Here is a 21,428-nt window from a genome sequence, read left to right as displayed (position 1 = left end):
TCTGGGATATGCTTCTCTTGTCTGCAGCCTGATCCATTTCCAAAGATGCGTTTGCGAAGCTAGCGCAGTTAGTTTGCTTTATTTGTTGTTTGGCTTTCAGGGGGAAATTTCTCTCTCTTCCCCCCTCTTTCTCTCTCTCTCTCTGCTAAGATACTGCTATTTCCATTGTATAAGCGTCTTGTGTTTTTATGTGTGTGCTTCCTCAAAGCCAAAGGGAGTGACTGTTTGCTACAGGGTTGTCAGGATGCCAACATTCCCCTGCATTATTTATCTGCCTTGCAGACGGCCATATCCATAGCAACCCCTAGCATGGGGCTTAGCTGTCTATTTAGAGGTGGCAGCTGGACACTCTTCTGAAGAAATTGGGGTTGTGTCCATTTCTTGGCTGGAAAAAAAGGATGCGGAAAGTGAAACAATTTCAACCTGAGTAATCACAATATCTTTTGTCTTTTTTTGCTTTTCCTGGTGCCACATTTAAGCATAAGTAAAATAAATAAACAAAAATAAAGAAAATAAATATCAATAAAAACAAACACAATAAAAAGAAAAAAACAAAACAACAGCTCAAACAGAATCCTCACATAAATGAAATGGCTGAACATCAAGCGTTCCTCCTATGATATTTTTGGCCTGAGGGTATTCATAGGAAAATTAAATGAGATATCTGGCCCCAAGGCCCCTTGTGTAGCACACACAACACATATTAACATGTCAGATCACCGCCACACGGACAACATGCTAGAACTATGTTTTACCTCAGTGGCATCTGACCCCACCCACACCCACACACACACACACACACACACACACACACACACATACACATGCACACACACACACACACACACACGCACACACACACACACACACACACACACACACACGCGCACATGCCACATGCACCCATGCACACAAAGACATAGCAGGGCAGCGCAGCTGCAGCAGCAGCAGCAAATGTGTCCTGACAAATGAATCTCATTCCTCGTGGCGAGGGAGAAGGGGAGGTGACTGCGCAGGCGGTTATTAGATCCGCGGGGAGGAATAAAGCGTCAGGTAAGATGGTTGACAGTCTGTCCCGTGGGCCCCACCCCTGGCTGAGATGGCGACGGTGAGGGCAAGGGCAGGTGTCTCCGCATGGTGACAGGTCGCTGCCTGAGCGTAGACGTGACCTCGTGACCTCTGTCTGAGCTGATGGCAGGTCAAATCAAAAAATGAACCAACACCTCATGCAGCTCGTAGAATGTATCTCTTACAATGATGAGCCCAGGTAGGCAACAGCACTGTTATTTTTTTTGTATTGGGGAAGAAAGCAGAACACCTATTTTGTCCTCGGGAACACCTGGGGCCTCATTTATAAAGCGTTCTTACTCACAGATTTGATCTTAGACCGTGCGTACGCTCAAATCCATGCCAACGCTCAGATTTATAAAAACCGTCTTTGGCGTGGAAAAGTGCTTATCTCCCGTCAGATTCAAACTTGACGTACGACCATTTCCTTGTGGTAATGCCGAGGTACTGCAAGTAATCTGAGGAATCTAAAGTCGCGATCAAAATTCCAATACCAACGATCTCATGTCTTTCTTTGCCATATGCATGATCAATATCAGAAGATTTTTAAAGACGTTTTTGGACGCAGCTTAATGTTTCATGGTTTAGCATAAAACTGCTAATGAATGTGTGAATAAACTCTTTTGAGAGGTGGATAAACTCTAATAAGAGGTGGGTAGGCCTAAACTCTATTTCTGAAATTTCAGAGGTGGATAAACTGTGTTTACTCGCGTTTAGCCTCCACTACATCCTAATTTGCACTCATAGGCCTATTCCCAGCTTCGTAACAGAAAGGTAATATTTGAATGTAAGCTATACAATGTAGGCTATAGATATTCTATATCATATATAGCCTACACAACCAAGGGACGGAAGTTATCTTCTGAAAGCAAGGCATCTTCATATTTAGTGTTGCGTCGGAGTTGCGTAAAGAGGTGCAGAGCGTGCACCTGTTTGCTTTTTTTGACTGGCAGTGTCCAATATCAGATGACAGTACGTGAGTTGAATAATGTAGGCTAAAATATAAAGGTAGGCCTAAAGCAAACAATAAAGGACAATGTTTAAGCCATTGGACATTATTGAAAGAAAACGATAGCAAAGATATGCAGAATGAATGAATAATGACCGGCGAACTAGGCTACTTTTTCAGCAAAAACATAGCCTATCCTAAAAGAAACGTTAAGCCTACATGACATATCACGCTTAATTTAGTCCTCTGTTTTGTAGACTAAATCAGCATATTACCTGGGTCATATTGGAAACGTACAGTAGCCTACTGTACCATAACGTACAGGATTATGCTGTAGGTTAGGTCTTTCCTTCATAAGGTAGGCCTACCCAATACAAATTTACCCCTACAAAGTAGGCCTAAACATAGGCTACTAAAGGTTGATTATTCACATTGCAAGCAAAGGAATGACAAAGCAGAAAAGGAATGGACAGATCTCTTTCCAGAGCTTTGCTGGAAAAACAATGGACATGGATATGCTATACAGATGGATAGGCTAGGCCTATTCCAGGAAAGCTTTTAGGTCATTGGAAAAACATAATTATTGATTAAGGGGGTGTTTACAAAGGCGGAGACCTAAAACCATCCGGCTGTGCACAAGTTGACGTTCATTTGTGATTTATAATGGGCACATTTGGAAGGGTGGCATACGCACGTTTTTTCAAATGCACGTTCGTGTTCTCTGAATCACACGTACTATAATTTCATGATCTAAGATCAAATGAAGGATGGTTTCTACGCAACACTTTTATAAATGAGGCCCCTGGAGACTTTGAAGTGCTGCAACAGTGTGCAAGTGTTTGACCCCTGTCCCTTTTAATGCCTTAAAGGGCAGTTTCTTAAGAAATATGTTCACTATGCCAGTCAGGGAGATGGGATCTATCTGCATATTGTATGAATCGGTATTGTGCCATCCTTGTGGAGCGCTATCGATTGAGTGATAATTGCAGTCCAGAGACATACCCCTCAGGAGGAGAATCGAGCAATTAAGCCTGACAGGTGACACAGTCAAACCATGTAGCTCACTGAGGGTCTCTCTATCCCTGTTAATTAAAAATCATAGCAGGCCTTAAGTGTACAAATTCTCCACCCGTTTCCTCCAAAGGCAAAGACATTTTAGACTTTATTTTCTGCTAATAGACTGAAGGCCAGATTTAATATTGTTTTCCTTGTCTTTTGTGTGTGTGTCTGTGTGTGTGTCTTTTTAAACGATGGGAGTGATATTGTCCTGTTTCGAAGAGGCTCTCCAGGGTGTGATGTTGGAAGCAGTGGATAAGCTCACAGATAATGAGGAAATTGAAAGGGATGGGGGAGGATAAAAACGAGAGGAAAAGAGCAATCCCTTGTCGCGCCTCAGGTTCTGTTTGTCATTTTCCTGCCAATTTGTTGGGGAGAGGGAGAGAATTTAGTGTGAGTGTTTTGGACAACAGTGGACTTAAATGGCTTAAGTTGAAAATACACCCAGTCTCGAAAACCTATTGAACACCCCTAATGACAAAGGGAGACAGGTATTGATTGTAATACCTCTGTGTCTTTCAATAATGACTTAGGGGGTAGATAGGGATAGCTATACATACATTATGTGGCATCTGCCATGCCTGAAAAGGTGAAACAATACCTATAGAGTCATGGTTTCATAGATATGGCAGGATGGACTGATTTGGAGTCACGTAGAGAGCAATCGGCTGCTCGTTGCAGAAAATCGTTGCTCTTGTAGTAGTCCTGAAGCTTAAGCTTAATAAGACAGTAATCTTATTAAGCTTAAGCTTCAGGACATTTCTATAACATTGGTTTGGGTCACATATTACCCTAAACATATATTAGGGATATATAAAATATCACAATCACAAAGCAGTCAGATGTAGAGATTGCAGTGAAACAAACTTAGGAATGTATTTATAATGTGTGGGGAAAGGGGATGGGGAGCAGAGTTCAACTCAAATCCTCAGTGCTGGACCGAGGCAGTCAGAGGACTCGTGTCGGCTTCTGAGATAAAAGTAGAGAGAGAGAGAGACACAGGACAACATTAGTGGGGAGTTCGTTCCTTGTCTGACCTTGTCACCCAGCCCTATTGGTTGTCTTGGTGGGCTGTTCACAAGTCTTCAGGCCCTCTTTCCTGTTCCAGCCGTCGTATCTTCCAGCAGCACAATCACTTCAGCTACGTTCCACTTCAACAAAATCACAACACAACGTTCCACAACAGACAAACAGGTTACTTCTGAAAAGGGTGGCCATAAGCCCTTACCCTGAGACTGGCTCTCACTGTCTGGACTCTTCTTAAGCTCAAGCCAGTCTGACTGAGGTTTGTCCTGTTGAGCTTTAAAAAGGCAGCTAATTGCCTGATTAACCCTCTGCACCTGGCTCTTAGGTAGTATCGCCCATCCAATACTATGCCTCTCATCTGCCTTTGCTGGCCTGTCTGTAGCCATGTGGGGCACTGAGCCCCGACAGAGCCCTCACAGGGCACACTCTCTCTGTCCGGACAGAGGGCTCAAAAACCGGACTGTCCGAGACAAAATCTGGATGGAGTGTCAGCCTAGTTACATCTGGTGGTTTTCTGCAACCAGCATGTTGGTATGTTGACAGCAGCTGTGGTAGTAGTTGTGGTGGTTCTACCTTTCTTTTCTTGAGACATATCAAAGGTGTTTCGTTTCTAAGCCAGGTTTTTGGTTTGTTTTGAAAAATCTCTACAGTATTACATCAGTGAATTGACACTTCCTTCTCCCATTAAATATAAATGAGCATCTAAAAAGTGCTTAAAAACAAGTGTACACATCGCCATTAGTAAGCGTGTAAATATTTGAAGAGACATTTAAGATGTGTGGTGGGTATGAGCCCTCTCCACGTTCTTGGATCCTCGTGGCCTGCCACTCCTCAAAGGGAGATAATTAGGTCTCTCAGAGGCCCGGCGTGAGATCGCCAGGCAGTGCAGCGTGGCGCGGCGAGACTTCCTGGGCACCGGTTCAGATGCAGCAGCTGTGTCCCACAGTGAGCCCCGCTGGACCATTTGGAAACATCATAACATAACATCACACATGTGCACACTCACACACACACACACACACACACACACACACACACACACACACACACACACACACACACACACACACACACACACATACACATCATAGCACATACACCCACACATGCTCTTAAACTGGCGCTATTACACCCAGCATAGAAATAATAATGAGCACATACACACCCACTGGTAGCAAACTCTCTATCTCTATCTCTATCTCTATCTCAATTAGACACTCACACACACACACACACACACACACACACACACACACACACACACACACACACAAGCAAACAAACACAAGATGATTCCATTAACAGGAGCTTGGGTCCCATCTGCCCTTGTGCACCTGCCAGGGGGCTAGAGGGGATTGCAACTCATAATAAAGCAAATCAACAACAGGAAGGTTCATTTTCACGCCTGTCACAGAACACAAATGGCCCATACTGTTCCTTTGTTTATCACACCTGTCATTAGGGGAACGCTATTCTCGCCTTCCATACATACAGTATGTCTCTTGTTGAAACAACACAGGTATTGCAAATGAGATCACTTCCCTGGTCATAGCCACAGGCCAAATGTTAGTGTCAATTGCTATAACGTCTGTGTTTTGATGTGTTTATAAAATAACTCTTCAAAACAGAAAGTATAGCAATAGCTGCCAAAACAAAGTGTATAGTTTAGGATATGTAGTGTTGTGATATAGGCTGTACATGAAGTACTGGGTAGGCAGTGGGGCAATAGACATAAAGAAATTAATAGATATAAAGATATTTGGTTTAAATGTGAATGAAAATTATTAGGATGCTTACTATTAAATGAATACATGCCTTAAAAACAAAGCATGATAAGTCCTGATTATAACACATAGAATAATTACGAATGGTGTTGCCTTCACAAAGTATATTCATGAGCGTTCTGAAGTGCTTCCATCACCTCTGGTCCCGTGAGGCTATTGTAAGACTAGACCTGGCCCTCATCTGCCTTGCTCTCCATTTCTCATAGTTGAAGTCTCCCTGGCTTTTGTACAAGCTTGCTGAAGAGGATCCCACAATGCCAATGGCGCACTGACTGCCATGGAAATGTGCCTCACACCCGAGGGTGTCCGCCCTGTCATTGCTAATCACCGAGACGCCACTGCCACTGCTTGGCGTTTGCTGCTGGCTTTGCATCTCCGCCTGTCAGCGTGAGCACTTCCCCGTGGGGCTCGGTGGCTTTGGCGTCAGGCACCCCGAGCCACCAACCAACTCCTGGTCACGACAGGTCATGTGGTTCAGTGCAGGACCGACTGACCTCGCCGTCACACATGTGGTGACCTCTCTGTCCAGTCCTAATCCATTCCCTCCCCTGTCTTTCAACTCGTCCGTCCTTTTAGAGGAAGAATGGGGCAATTACGGGGGCCAACTGTGTGTGTGTGTGTATGTGTGTGTGTGTGTTTGTGTGTGCACATGTGTGTGTATGGAGTGTCTGTGGGGACCGTATCACAACCAAATGAGCAAATAAGTTCATTAAGGCGGCACTTGATCCGATTTGACACACGTCATTTGTTAGCGGAGCGGCCAGTCCAGCGCGACCATGGAAAATTAATCAGTCATCACGGGAGCACGAGGAAGAGGAGGCCAGGGATGAACGCACCAGAGGAGAGTCCAGGCAAAGGGCCCTGACCCCCGGAGCTGCAGTGGTCCAGTGGAGTGGGTGGACGATGTGGTGTTGGGGAATAGATGAGGAGGACGGGGAGGGATGTCGCTGAAGAGGCCTCGGTGCCACACGGGTGGGTGGGTACGAAGCACTGAGGGTCTAATTGGTCTGCCTAGGGCAAAGGACTGGAAGAGAGAGAGAGAGAGAGAGAAAGAGAGAGAGAGAGAGAGTAAATGAGATAGGGACATGGTTAGAAAGCCAGAGAGGAGAAAGAGTGAGAAACTAAAAAATAATTGACCAAAAACAACCAAGAAAAAGATGCAGAAGAATAACATACTTGTGTAATAGATGGAGTGAAGGGTTGGGTGGGATCAAATGACAAGAGGAGTCACAGAGACTAGTAGAGAAAAATGTGAAGAGTGGAAAGAGAATAAAAAAGAAAATGTAAAACAAGAAAGCTTTAACGGAGAGAGGGAGGGAGAGAGTGTCCGAGGAAGAGTGCGTCCAACTGTGAGAGAGTGTGTGTGTGTGTGTGTGTGTGTGTGTGTGTGTGTGTGTGCGTGCGTGTGTGTGTATGTGTATGTGCGCGCCTGCATGCGTGTGTGTGTGTGTGTGTGTGTGTGCGTGTGTGTATGCGTGCCTGCGTGCGTGTGTGTGTGTCCCAGAGGACAATGGCCAGTTTGGTACTGTCTGTTTGTACCGGCTGCTTTCAGAGCAGGTCAGTGGAGCGATGAGCAAGAGAAGGGGCCATGACACCCCCCGCTCCTGTGATGCCACCTCGGAGAAGCCACGCACCACTGGTCAGACCTCCCGCGCTCCCGCGCACTAAATGCACCCACCGCGTTTGTTCTCCGCAGCCGATGCATGATTTATAGCCTTTTCATTTATCCGCTGTTGTGTTGCAGGGGACGCTGCTTGTTTATTTATTTATTTTTGCATGTCGTTAGACTGGAGGTGAGAGAGATTGTAATGCAAAACATGCTGCAGTACAAAAGTTTCGCTCAGGCGATGCCACCGGCGGGAAAACAGACACTTTGCATACATAGCAGCCAATCAACTACAGAATACTTAGACACACACACACACACACACACACACACACACACACACACACACACACACACACACACACACACACACACACACACACACACACACACACACACACACACACACACACACACACACACACACACAAGCACTTACAAACACTCACCAAAGCTCATCTACATTCTTGCACACACTCATATATGCACAGAAAACACTCCAAAAACAAAAACAAATTGTTGAAACAGGAAGATAAAAGGGCTTCTCTGAGATGAATCACAGCAAATACACACAAAACACTGCAGACGTCATGTGTCCTTATACGCAGCACAACGTGAACGCTATATGAATTATGATTAGGATGTGTTTACATGCATCACCCACCACACACACACACACACGTTCAAACAAATACCTAATCATAGAGTGTATGGTAGTGTGTGTGTGTGTGTGTGTGTGTGTGTGTGTGAGCTACTGGAGCTGATGGATCCGGCGCCACAGCGGCAGCGGCAGCAGACGGTGGGCAGGCCGGCGTTGCATGGGCTGTCGGGGGCCCCGGCGCATCACATCACGCAGCCAGCAGCAGCAGCAGCCGTGGCTCCGGCTCCAAATCTGCCAGCTCCATAATTTAAGCCCCCGGGAGCGGGAGCGCCAAGCCCAGAGCCCAGCCATGCAGCCCAGCGCCATGCAGCCCAGCGCCATGCAGCCCAGCACCGTCCACAGCAGCCACGCACACAGCAGATGGAGGGGGTGGAGGTTTCTCTCTCCACTCTCCTCCGGTTCTCTCTCTCTCTCTCTCACTCTTTCTCTCTCTCTCTCTCTCTCTCTCTCTCTCTCTCTCTCTCACTCTCTCTCTCTCACTCTCTCTCACTCTCTCACTCTCTCTCTCTCACTCTTTCTTTCTCTTTTCCTTCCTGCCGCTCTGCTCATCTCCATCTCATCTCAGGCAAAAGGCCTATTTCTCTTTTGTTCTTTTCATCATTTTTTTGCCTAGCTTGCCCTCTGTGTGTGTCTGTGTGTCACTTTCCTCTTTCTTTTTTTTGTACTCTGGCACACTTTTCTGCTCCTTAATTCAATCTCTCTCTTTCTCTTCAGTCCTGTCTGGTGGCCTCTCTCCAGTTTTGTCGATCAATCCCCGCTCTCGTCTCTCCATCCTTCAAACTCTTTCTCTCGCTTTACCTCTTTTCTCATCTCTCCTGAAGTTCTTGGTGACCCCCCTCCACCTCCACCCCACCCTCCACCTCTCTTCTTGTCTTTCTTCTCATCTCCTCCATTCACTCTCTCTCACCTCCCCTACTCCAGTCCTGCGGCCCTTTTTCCTGTGATTTTCTCTCCTCTCATCTCCCTCTCCCTCTCTCATCTTCTCATCCTCTCTCTCACTCTATCTCTAACTTGATCACACTACTCTCTCTCTCTCTTCATCCACAGACAGAGTTTTTTTTTTTTTTTTTTTTTTTTTGCACTTTGCTAGGTTAGGGATCCTGAGCTTGGCTCACATCAAAAGCCCTTGTGGTCCACGCTGCTGGAGCCTGAAGTGGCGAGGGAGCTCGGCCAATCCGCCGTGGGCAGCACTGCTGCACCATCCTCACTGCTCGCCGAGGCTCCTTGGTGTGTGCCAGTGCTTCATCACCATCACATCAAAAACAGAAATGATAGATTTGGGATTACCACCACCCCCCCAACCCTCACCCCCACTTCTCACACACACACACACACACACACACACACACACACACACACACACACACACACACACACACACACACCTCTTTTTATCTAGAGATGGCAGTCAGCAGAATTCTTCTTATGCTATATCAAAGTCAGACTCAGCAGCTCTGAATGTCTGTGAGTGTGTGTGTGTGTGTGTGTGTGAGAGAGAGAGAGAGAGAGAGAGAGTGTGTGTGTGTGTGAGAGAGAGAGAGATGGAGAAAAAGAGAGAGAGAGTGTGTGTGTGCATGTGTGTATGTGTATGTGCAAGCATATGTCAGTAAAGAAGTAGATGTATTCAGGTGTAGGTTACTTCAATTTGTTTACAATTTCTGTGTTTGTGTGTGTGTGTGTGTGTGTGTGTGTGTGTGTGTGTGTGTGTGTGTGTACATGAGTTTGAGTGACCCAGAGATTGGATCTTAAAACCATCATCCTCCTCCTGAGGCTACGCCACCTCTCCAGTTCCTCCTTTCTGTAGCAGATAAGGCTTTCCCCATCGGCCATTGAGATGAGAAGCCCTGCATAACATGCTGCTTTTTTACCCGAGAGCAAATAACACAACAGCCAGGGCAAAGAGGATGATATTGCTTTGCTTCATGCCATCTATCTATAAAGCCAGAAATCTGTCTGGCTTGCTAAGTGTTCGCATATCTAAAACCATCCAACTGCTTGACGACCCAAAAGAGTGCCAAGCCCATACTGCCAAGCCCATTGTCTTGAAGTTAGGAAGTTAGGATATGACCTCTTAAAGAAGTCATTAAAAGAGAACATTTTACAGATCCTGACGTCAACAATATGAGAAATGTTCCCAGATGCAGTGTACCAGCAGGCCTGTTTCATACAGGCACTGAACTAGTAGCACTGTGTGTCATTTTATTAGCAAAACCTCACAAGAAAACAGCTTGGGAAATAAAAGCAGGTGTGTGTCCAATATCACTAGAACCTCAACAAGAATTAATTTCTTTAATTTATTTTCCCCGAGAGTCTTGGTCTATTTAGCTGAGCCCATCGGTGCGGTATCTAAATAGAAGCAACTGAACAAACAACAGATCCTAATGGTCTTGACATTGTTAGGGATCAAAACGCAGTGTGCTGAAGCTTTCTGCAAGCACCATTCCTTAGTAAACCCTTCAGCAATGCACAAGCGGACAGGTGTGATGTGACAGATGCATGTGAAAGGAGTAAAAAGACAGGACAGGTCTCCATACCTGTTTCTGAAGGCAAGTAGAGATGGATGTGTACCTAAGTCCTAGAATCTGACAGAATAAGCAGTGACACACTTGTCTAGACAGACACAAATAACCTACTGGAGGTTTGAGAAAATCAAGTACAATTTAATGTCCATTTGCAGTAATCTGTTTTTTGTTTATTTGGGGGGTTAGGGGGTGGCTTGCTAGAAAGGGCTGCAGGGCAAGAGAGAGGTGGTTTTGCCATTGCCATGTGTCCTTGCCATTTATCAATCCACTGGCCATTAAGGGCTGAGTCGAAATCATATAAATCCCCTTAAGCTAAAAAAGAAGAGCTCGAAATCAATCAATGATCCCTCAATCGGACTGGAAGAGGAGAACAAACACACCTTGCAGCATCATGTGCCCATGCACCCCCTAGTTTGTCACAGTCTGATTCACGATCTGTCTTCCAGAGTATCGGGCCTGTCCTTGAATAAGGTACTTTCTGAAAGGAGGGACTGACTTGCTCTATTGACATGACACACACAGACAGACAGTATGAAAAAAGGAGAAAAGAAAGAGATGGGGGGTGAAGAATATGAGGAGTAGAAATAAATAAATAAAGTTCAAAGAAGGTCCCTTTGGACAATCAAAACAAAACACCAAAGGGGGGTAAAATAATGACAGACGGAGACTTGTATGCCTTGTTTCATATCAAAATCCTAATTAGCGTACTCATTTTTCCTTAAAGATTTATCCCTTCTATCATAGTCACACCAAAATTAAACTACATGTCTAATGTTACCATTTACCCAAAGGATTTATTTTTTCTTCCCATATCAATATTCCTGTTGTGTCTACCGTGATTCTTTTGAAGTTTCACACTGTGCACAGGGGATAATAACCTTGGCCCACTTCAGACCAGGACTTTGACCATCTAGCTAATTATAAAACTCAATATCAGACACAGGGGCACAGCACTTCAGGTTTCCTTTGGGTCTTGGCCAAATGTGCTTGGGCAAAATGAGGAGAGGCAAAAAAAGAAAGAAAGGAAAAAAAAGAAATAAATGAAGTGGCAGCACCCCAAGTTCTAAATTCTCCCTTTGACAAGTAAGGGCTAGGTATTTGCAGATGTCTTATAGGCCTGTGTATATTGTTAGGGGTCATAAAGACATTAATGGTGTAGTGAGTAGTGACCATTGCATGATGCTAAAAAAACAAAAGCAATTATAAAATCAATATGCAAAACTTGGGCAAGGAGACAAAAATTAGAGATGCGCGGGGACCCATGAATTCCAACTGTCACTGTGTCCATGAGACCATTTGCTGTTGAGGATAATGTTAGATGTTGGCCAGGTCCAGCTGGGATTGTACCATGTTCAATCGAAAACATTTTTTTTTTCATCAGAGATTGGGTCTCCCGGCTGTTTTTTGACTGGCACAGCTTGACATTGGAATAATATCATTCTGATCCGCATGGCAATGGGAAATTTGCAAATGTGGAAGAGCTTAATCAGATTAACCCCCACACAGTAGGCCACACGTTTTTTTCAATAATTTAATTAGGTTTGGTTATTATTCAAATAAATATTGTTTGGCCATGGGGCTGAGGTTTGGGCCCTAAGTGCTGAAGTGCCATGGATAAGGGAAGAAATGGGACAAAGAAACTGTAAAACAAAATGGTCCTCATAATGGAGGACCATTCCACCACATGAAAAAGTATGTGTCCCTGACCATTAAACACCTTAGCAGTGCAACTGAGGCATACAAGACTTTAGTAGCCATCAGTAAAAGATATGGCCACAGGCCACATTAATCTGAATAGAATAGAATGTCCATATCATGTGGTGCTTTGCTGAAAATGACTAACAATATATTGCATATACCCATCAAATTGGACTGACTAATATAGCTTTTGCAGTTATTAAAAATCATCATCATCAACATCATCACCATCATCATCAACATCATCATCACCATCATGACCCTCATCAAATAATAGTAGTGGTGATTGCATTGCTAGAAGCAATAGTGTATTGTTATTGTTGCTCTTGTTCCCTGAACATAGTAACTGCACAAGTCACTGATAGCCAACCAGATTACAAAGACAGTGAGAGAGAGAGAGAGAGAGAGAGAGAGAAGAGAGAGAGTGAGAGAGATCTAGATACCTGCATGCAGCACTGACCTACATTTAACAAAACAAAATGCACCTTGTTCCATGTGTAGTTTCCCATGAATACACAACACAAACGTACATAAAATAATACAGCGATAGCACTGGCTAGCAGACAACATCAAAACATTTTAAACATGAGTGATAGTTTATGATCTCTATTGTCCCCATCAAATACTGAACATGCCACCTGCCTGGACTAACCACATCTTATGAACACTAACCAGATCTTATGTACACTATAGACTAACCACATCTTATGTACACTATAGATTAACCACATTTTATGTACACTATAGATTAACCACATCTAACCACATCTTATGTACCCTATAGACTAAACACATCTTATGTACACTATAGATTAACCACATCTAACCACATCTTATGTACACTATAGGCTAACCAGATCTTATGTACACTATAGATTAACTACATTTTAAGTAAACTCTGATTAACTACATCTTAGAACACAATAGATGAACCACATTTTATGAACACTATAGATCAGATGTCTCCAACAGGTAGATCGCAAGCTACCAGTAGCTCCCCACCTGTTTCTAAGCAGCTCTCCAAAAGGTTTGAGGAAGATGTTCATAAATCTAATAACCCAGTCACTTAGGAAACATATTATAATTCCTATGAAATCAAATTCACAGTCTACAAAGGGAGAAAGTAAATGAGTTGAAAGGAACCTTTAAAAAGCATATAAATCTAATTTAGCGGTTTTGGGTGGAGATCAGCTAAACAGCTATGGGTGGAGATCAACTATGTGAGGAAAAAAGGTTGGAGACCCCTGCTATATATAAACCACATCTTATGTACACTATACAGAGTAGACTAACCACATCTTATGTACACTATAGACTAACCACATCTTATGTACCCTATAGACCAACCACATCTTATGTACCCTATAGACTAACCACATCATCTTATGTACACTAGACTCACCACCCCCTATCAGCCTGTCTTGTAACATATTGTGCTTTGCTGAATACTGCGAACCGCAGTGCTGTGCTTACATATCCAACATATGTTGAACCTTGTACACCATGCCCTCTCCATCAGCTGTCCATGCCCTTGTCTCAACCTCAGCATTTATTAACTTGACAGCTAAATACCGCTGTGACTGGAGCTCAGAGACAGCCTTTCCAGCATGACGTGCATTTTGGCCATTTTGAGTCACAACATAATGAATACATTGGAATAGGCAAGGCTTTCCTCTCTCCTCATGCCCCCACAGATTAACATGTTAAATATGCATATAAATATTGCATGACGAAACCCTTTAACCGTTTCACCAGAGCAAGGGATCACACGTGGAGCGCAAAGAGAATAAAATGCCCTCAAAACGAGTAGTTACTCCACCTCAACCACATTTTATTTAAAAAAAAAATAGGCAGGTCGAATGTAGCAAAGCATAGAAATGTCATTCTGAGACACATCATCGAGAATGCTGCGACAAATAATAGATGAGCTGTGGTACCACATTACACAGTAAACAGATAATTATCTTCCCTCGTGATGTGCAGTCAGCTTGGAGTGATGGGCAGCCCCCGAAAAAAAGTTGACACAGAAATAATAGATCCGAAGGTCAGGCTTCAATTTCCATGGTAAAGGTGTGTGTGTGTGTGTGTGTGTGTGTGTGTGTATCTGTCTGTCTGTGTGTAGGGGCATCTATCAGTGTTTCCCATGATAACCTATCTGATTTCAGCAATATGTTCAGCTGTATTTTAAATACCCACAGGAAAGTGCCTTATTAATCTGATCATTCCTGCTTCACGAATAAAGAAATGCTTTGATAAAGTAAAGGGCTTCTTCCCCACTCAATCCAATGTGTCTGAGCTCACAATGGAACAGAGAGTCTATGCCGTCAGTCTAGGTCTAACACCTGTTCCTTCATACAGACCACAATCCAATGGAGGCCTCCATATCTGTCCCATTACATCACTTTTGATTTATATCGATTTATCTCAAACCACCACACACATCTGACCTTTCAATTTAAAACATAAGGTGGGCAGGCTGGTCTCATTCATTCATACAAAATAAAAACAAATAAATAAAACATAGAATAGTTGTAAGATTACTGACATAATGAAAATGCAGAACAAGTGAATATCAGCAGTAAGTTATCAGAGACTATCTTTGATGGTACTTCCTTGCGTTTTTTTCTCTATACATGTATTTGTTTGTAAAATGTAATCTTAAAAATACTCGACGACGCAATTCTTGATAATTCTCTCGCTGGCGCAGATCCCGATGCACGTATTCATTGTCCATGCATTCTTTCATGACAAGAGCCAAGCTGCAGACGTTATCCCACCTCAGTACACCTTTTGCTCTCATCATTTGAACAGGCGGAGATACAACAGCGACACCTTGAGAGGAACTTCTCCAGAATAGCGGTCCCTCTCATCCGCCTCTCTGGCACAAGTCAAATGCAGTGGTCTGTCTCCCTTGATGTGTCTCATGTTAGGGTTACATATTTACACTTCCTGCTCTACATTACGGACATGTTAGTTATAAAATGTCATTTCATTTTGACATATTTGGACGAAATAGATGGCTTTACAAAAGCTCACAATAGTTAAAGTGGATAATAGTCTTCGTGGGGGAGCACTTCTTTATGGTCATAAAAAAGCATTCTAGTCGCACCCAGTACTTGTACCATTACCTATTCCTGACTCTGCACATACCGAAACATTGCTTTAATTGAAAACACTTTACTTTTGAAAAATAGGCCATTACAAAACCACCGTGTCTATCCCTTTTCTGGCAGACAGTATCATTTCATCCATTGCAACCCATAACCACACAAAATCAGGAACCGTTTGTGGCTACATTAACTTCGCAGCATAAGCACTGGAGTGACGTTAGTTGGTCATGCTTGTCTGCGTCCCATATATCTGAATGTCAACAATTGGCACACCATAAGATAACACATTTTACATTCATAAGGAGGTGACTCAGCAGATGTCCAAAGTCTGCGAAAAGTATAAATAATCCTGATATCAATCAACAATCAAATGATAAACAGAAAGAACATGCATTTACAAGTTTCCTCCCATCTTTTTGTTCATTTCCGCTTGATAACAGAATAAAACAACAAATACAAATCCTAACTGCGTTTTGTCACAAAAAATAGAGAAATGGCACTTTGAATATATTCATATATAGTTTTATATTTATATATATTTATATTGATAACACGAAAGAAGGTTCGAGTTTGTTTCTTTGTAACTATGGTATGGACCCCAGTGTGTGTTGAGACCATGCGAATCATGCAGATATGATACAGTTTTATTTACATTACATTCATGCTCGTGCACCATTTCCAAGTCCTCCTTCCTCTGATGTTCGGTCTGATTGCGGCAAATGTCTGTACTGGGTAGGGGGAGGGGATCTTTACATATATTACACTTAGTTCTGTAGTAGAGGCTCGTTGACAACTACAGTCAACTGGAGAACACAAAAAATAGGCTAATTCCGAAAGAAGCGACTAAGAAGCTTTGAAGTAGGCAATGCGTCTTTTCCCCTCAGTCGTTTCACTTTTTTTCATGGCACGCAGTTTATTTGCTTATTTCTCTAGTTTGTATTCCAGCATGAGCTGTCCTTACATCTTTAAGCATAACGTTACTTGTCGGAAAGGGAGTGGGCTCCACAGTCATAATTCCTATGCGGTGCGTCTGCGTTGAATCCACTATGCCAGTAAGCTGAGCTGTCGCATACAGTCTGTAGAGAATTTATCTCTGAGGCCGATGAGTTGCCATCTCTTCGCTTTGATCGTTTACGATTCCGTAAGATAAAGACGAGCATTCCCACAACAGTAAATGCCGACGTGACAAAGACCAGCAGCAAGCCAGGCACCAGTACAGAGATGGATACTCTGCTGGGTTCCAGATAGTTGTTGGACCGTGTCCCCGTGTCTACAGGGAAAGTGCTGTTCTTGGAGAGGGAGGTGGGAGAGATGTTGTCTTTCATCCGTGGACACAGTAGCTCATTGCTAATGCGCCGAAAATCCCGCGCCCAAGACTCCGGTGGGGACTCGCATTTTAGATCACTTACAATGACGTCTGGCCCAAGTTTAACTGCCCACTGTTTGAAAGGAACAATCTTACACGAGCAATCCCATGGGTTTCCATGCAAATCAATTTGTATAATGGAGTTGAGCTGATCTAAAACACCAGGCACTGGGAGATATGTGAAATAATTGTTGTGCAGGCTGATTTTGGACAAAGCCACCCCTTGAAACACATCCACAGGAAGAGATTTAAGCAAGTTGTTGTTAAGAAATAGGACCCTCAAATTCGGCATGGGACTGAATGAGCCGGCCATGATGAGCTGAATGTCATTATATTCCAAACTGAGATATTCCAAATTCTGCAGTCCCACAAACATTTCCGCCATTAATGTATCCAGGTAGTTTTTGTCCATGTACAGCCACCTTAACTCAGTGAGATTTTGGAAAGTGCCATTTTCTAGCGTTTTTATGTTGTTTCCCCCCAAATCAAGTAAATTGAGACTGTTGTAGCCTTTGAGGTGGTTCTTTCTCACAGTGTGAATGTTGTTGTCACGCAGATTCAGCTCGTGCGCAATAATGGGTTTCGGTTTTAAATTGACCACGCTTTCTATTTTCCTGCCCTCGCAGTTGACCCCGAGTCCTTGTCTGGTCCCGATCAGTTTGCAGCTGCATGAGTGGGGACAGGATGCGTTGGACAGCTGGTCCTTCTCCCCTGTCCCCGTTGCCATAGCAGTGGGTTTCGTTTTCTGTGGGTTTCGCTGCCAGTTTTCGTGCTTATGCCTATTTCCCGGAGTTTCGGATTCTGTGTCACCACCGTTTTTAAAAGGCGTTGGACTGGGTCCAGGATCGGAGATCTCGTCTTGGGTGGGAGGTGCATCCATGCCCGAGTCTATCCCGTTCTTTGAAGGGCACAGGTCTGCCTCTGATGTCTCGTTTAAGTCCCTTCCCTGCAGTCGTGTTGGTGCCTCGCAAAGGACACTCCCGATAAGAGCGTTCTGTGGGATATTCTCCAGCCATTCCTTTAGGGATACCAGGTCACAGTCACAGTCCCAGGGGTTGTCCTCCAATAAAACCTCTACTATGCCAGGTATTTGTTCTAGAATTCCTTCATAAGGCAACGTTTTTATTCGATTTCCCCGTAGGTCAAGGTGCGTGATGGGTACGTGTTGAAACACATTTATAGGAAGTGCAGTTATAAGGTTGTCATTTAGGATTAAAACTTCAAGTTTACTTAAGTCCCTGAACACAGATGGGTCAATGTCTCTCAGTAGATTAAAATCAGCTTGGAGATATTCCAAGTCGTCTAAACCAAGGAACGTGTTCTTTTTAAAAGACCGTATTTTGTTGTTGTTTATGTGCAGCCGTTTGACAAGCTGCAGTCCGAGAAAGGCGCCAGGGACAATGTCGTGTAAGCCGTTGTTCTCCAAATGTAAACTGACAGCATTGTAAAAGTTAGCAAACTCATTGGGGAAAAGTCTGGACAAAGAATTCCCGTGGAGTAATAAATGATAAAACTGGGAACTCGGACCAGTCAAATGATGGAGATTGCTGAAGCTCCTCTTTTCACAGTCAATGTGCAGATCGCCTTCTATTGCATTGCAGGAGCAGATCTGCTCCTTACAAACGTCCCTTGTAACATTTCCAATAGCAACACAAAGAGCCGCCTTCAGCAACACAATCCAAAGAAGCATTTTCAATACGAACAATTCATCCCCGATTTCAAGACATGAATGCAATCAGCGAGTGAATATGCGTTTGGGATTCAAAAAAGATTCACCACTCTTAAAAAACAAGACGACAGTCCGTAATTATATCCATGTCCATATAGCTGGCTATGTCCAGGCGTAGGCTGGTAAAACTGACCATAAGATGCATCAGCTCAAGAGAATCCTTTTGTTCAATCCCCCATCAAGATTTTTGAAAATGACCCAAAGCAACAATACGTTACTTCACCCATCATTAAATTTGACTTAAGGTTTTCGATGACTGACCTTGCAATTTTACAAATCCGTGATTTTCTTACGGTGCGACGCATGCAGCGAGGTGCTGTTCTTTCTCCTTGGTGCTGAATTCACACGCCGAAGATTTAATGCTGATCACAATGCATGGCAAAAAGATACCTCAGAATCCTCACATCGTTCGGTGTCTTCTAGTGTCTCCAGTACTGTCTTTTCCCGATTTTGAATTGCGAAGAAGGCAACCAAGAGACTCCGTTCGTTCTAGCCTGGTGCTCACTGGAAGATCTGACACCCTCTGCTGAGCTGCAATGGCAAAAATCCATCGGGTGAGGGAATGCTGAAAAAAAATCAATCCACATACAGGGCAAGTGTTAAAATGTTCACATTAAAAGCCGTCGATATGTTTAGACTGAGTCTTTGTCTCTCCCCTCAGTTTAAGATTTTATAGCTTCTGTTTCCGATTAGATTTCCCGTCCAACTCTGTTGACAATCAGATAAACTGAAGTGTTTGTTCCGAGTTGCCTTTTTAAAGTAAACCGCATAGCGCACTGCCAATCTCTAAGACATTCCTGCTTCGAATGAAGGTTAAAACAACCTCGTTTGGAGTCTTCTAAACGCATTTTCCAAAGAATAAACAGAGCTATTATATCGCACTAGTTTTGGGATACAGGTGTTGCTCTCTATGTGTCTGATTCTTTGAAAATGAATCTGCAGTTGAATGCGGTAAAATAATTAACTACATGTCGTGCCTGCAACAATCCTGCCCACGAAAGAATTCTACTTCGATTAATGTACCAACACAGGCTGCGTCAAGGGCATATATGTAAACTATGAGCGCATACGTCACCACTTTCAATAAAAAAAAAAGGTTTAAAAGAACATACGAAGGATTGTGGATGATTTGGTTAGGCGATCTGGTTAGGTTAGATTTAACTACCGTTCCAGATTTGGCTCTTTTCCAACATCGTGTTCTTTATGTCTGGTTTCAGAGTCATGCACCTTTTTTAATTTTATCACGCAGTTTTCTCTGACAATATATCAAATATGTGACAGTGGACAGCCCATTTGGAGTCTATGTAAAAGTGGGTATGTGGTAGACAGACATGTGTCGGGTATTTCCCTTTGAAACTAAAGTTATTTAATAATTCCTGAGTCTGAAATCAACATTTAAAATGTCTAGACTGAAAATGTGGTTCTGATCTGAACATTTCTTGTTCCAAGCATTCGTTAGACTGCAGACTGACTTCATCCACATCATATGAATATATCACACCCCACCCCACCCCCTCTCCCCAGACATCCTTAATGAGCCTTTCTCAAAATTGGTGGTGGGTGTTCGTGTGCCTCCAGTTATCCCCTTTTTATCAGATGATAAAGTGATTTTGTGTTTTTCTTTTTTTAACGGAGTAAAACAACAAAGTCAGAACTGCAGTAATGAGCTAGCGTGATTGCTAGGTCTGATGACGCCAATTATTCCACTACTTGGGTACAAAACAACACCAACAGAAACAATAGTGTCAAAACATATATAATAAAGCATATTTATTTTCAAGTGTTGGATATATCAGTGTACAGATATGACAGTCAAATGGTGTTGTTAGCCACAAGAAAATACTCCTTGTAGACATAGCATAGGTCCCATACTAAACAAACTGCTGTACCTCTAACATGCCATTCTTGATCCACAGATCACCTGTGAATATTTAAATATTACAACAGCAAATGGTGCATTTGGAAAGCTAAAATGGGATTTGGCCTTTACACAAATGCTGGCTCTCTTGCAGAAGATGAAATGGTGTCATTCCCTGGATAGGGTATGTACATTTTGGAGAGTGTATACCTCTCAGCTATATCTACCTGACAGATATATCCAACATAGACCACATATTTAATAAAATGTTAAAGTTGGCATTAATAACCTTTGGACCTAAATGTACAGTTTGTCACATCTACGACTCTATAGGGATCTGACTATATTTTAGTGTTTTTGTATTGCATTTTACAGTAAGGATCAGAGTGTTTTGCTTTTGGCATGAACCATGTCATAGTTGGATGGATAATATGTTGAAATCAGTTGGGCTATGGCATTCTCACTGCACAGGATTTCAAAGTTTCAGCATTAACCCTTGTTGTCACCTGAGGGAAAAAAAGACAAAGACTGTCAAAATGTCAAGAAAAGAGGATAATAAAGGAATGATGTAATGAAATATACCCGCCCCTCCTGCACACACACACACACACACACACACACACACATGCACACACATACACACACCAGCCCCAATCTGCCTCACCACACCCCACCTTCCACCCCACCCACCCCAGTGAGGCATACCATTAATCATATTGTAATTCCTTTAATGCCTGAGGCCCTGAATCGCAGACTGTGTCATTCACTTATCTGAATGCAATTCCAACTTCTTAACTGAACGTAACCTTTAGCAATACATAACTTTGTTCTGGTTGGAGTCCTCTATTTATCTCTCTGAGCAGATGTCTGCTTTCAGCCTGATGCCTCAAACTGACCACTCTCCTGCCCTAGCCCCTATAAAAGCATGCAGAGATGTTTTCATGTTAAACTAGACAACCAATAGTCAATACAACCTAGTCGACAAACCTGGTGCA

At 43.2% G+C, this 21,428-nt stretch overlaps 1 protein-coding gene across 1 annotated transcript; it reads right to left on the bottom strand.

Moving 5' to 3' along the window:
- Positions 1 to 14,180: 14,180 nt before the first annotated feature.
- Positions 14,181 to 19,593, bottom strand: LOC125288796 (SLIT and NTRK-like protein 1). Its single transcript, XM_048235433.1, has one exon. It carries the CDS (start codon positions 18,534 to 18,536, stop codon positions 16,458 to 16,460), a length of 2,079 nt encoding a protein of 692 aa, XP_048091390.1. The 5' UTR covers positions 18,537 to 19,593; the 3' UTR covers positions 14,181 to 16,457.
- Positions 19,594 to 21,428: the final 1,835 nt, after the last annotated feature.

This window comes from Alosa alosa, chromosome 23, assembly GCF_017589495.1.
Source record: "Alosa alosa isolate M-15738 ecotype Scorff River chromosome 23, AALO_Geno_1.1, whole genome shotgun sequence".
NCBI classification, from domain to species: Eukaryota; Metazoa; Chordata; class Actinopteri; order Clupeiformes; family Clupeidae; genus Alosa; species Alosa alosa.
The sequence above is the reverse complement of the archived record's forward strand: the minus strand, read 5'-3'. Positions and strand labels throughout refer to the sequence as shown.

Excerpts from the sequence above, each read along its gene's own strand:
- LOC125288796 (XM_048235433.1), bottom strand. The coding sequence starts at position 18,536 with ATGCTTCTTTGGATTGTGTTGCTGAAGGCGGCTCTTTGTGTTGCTATT.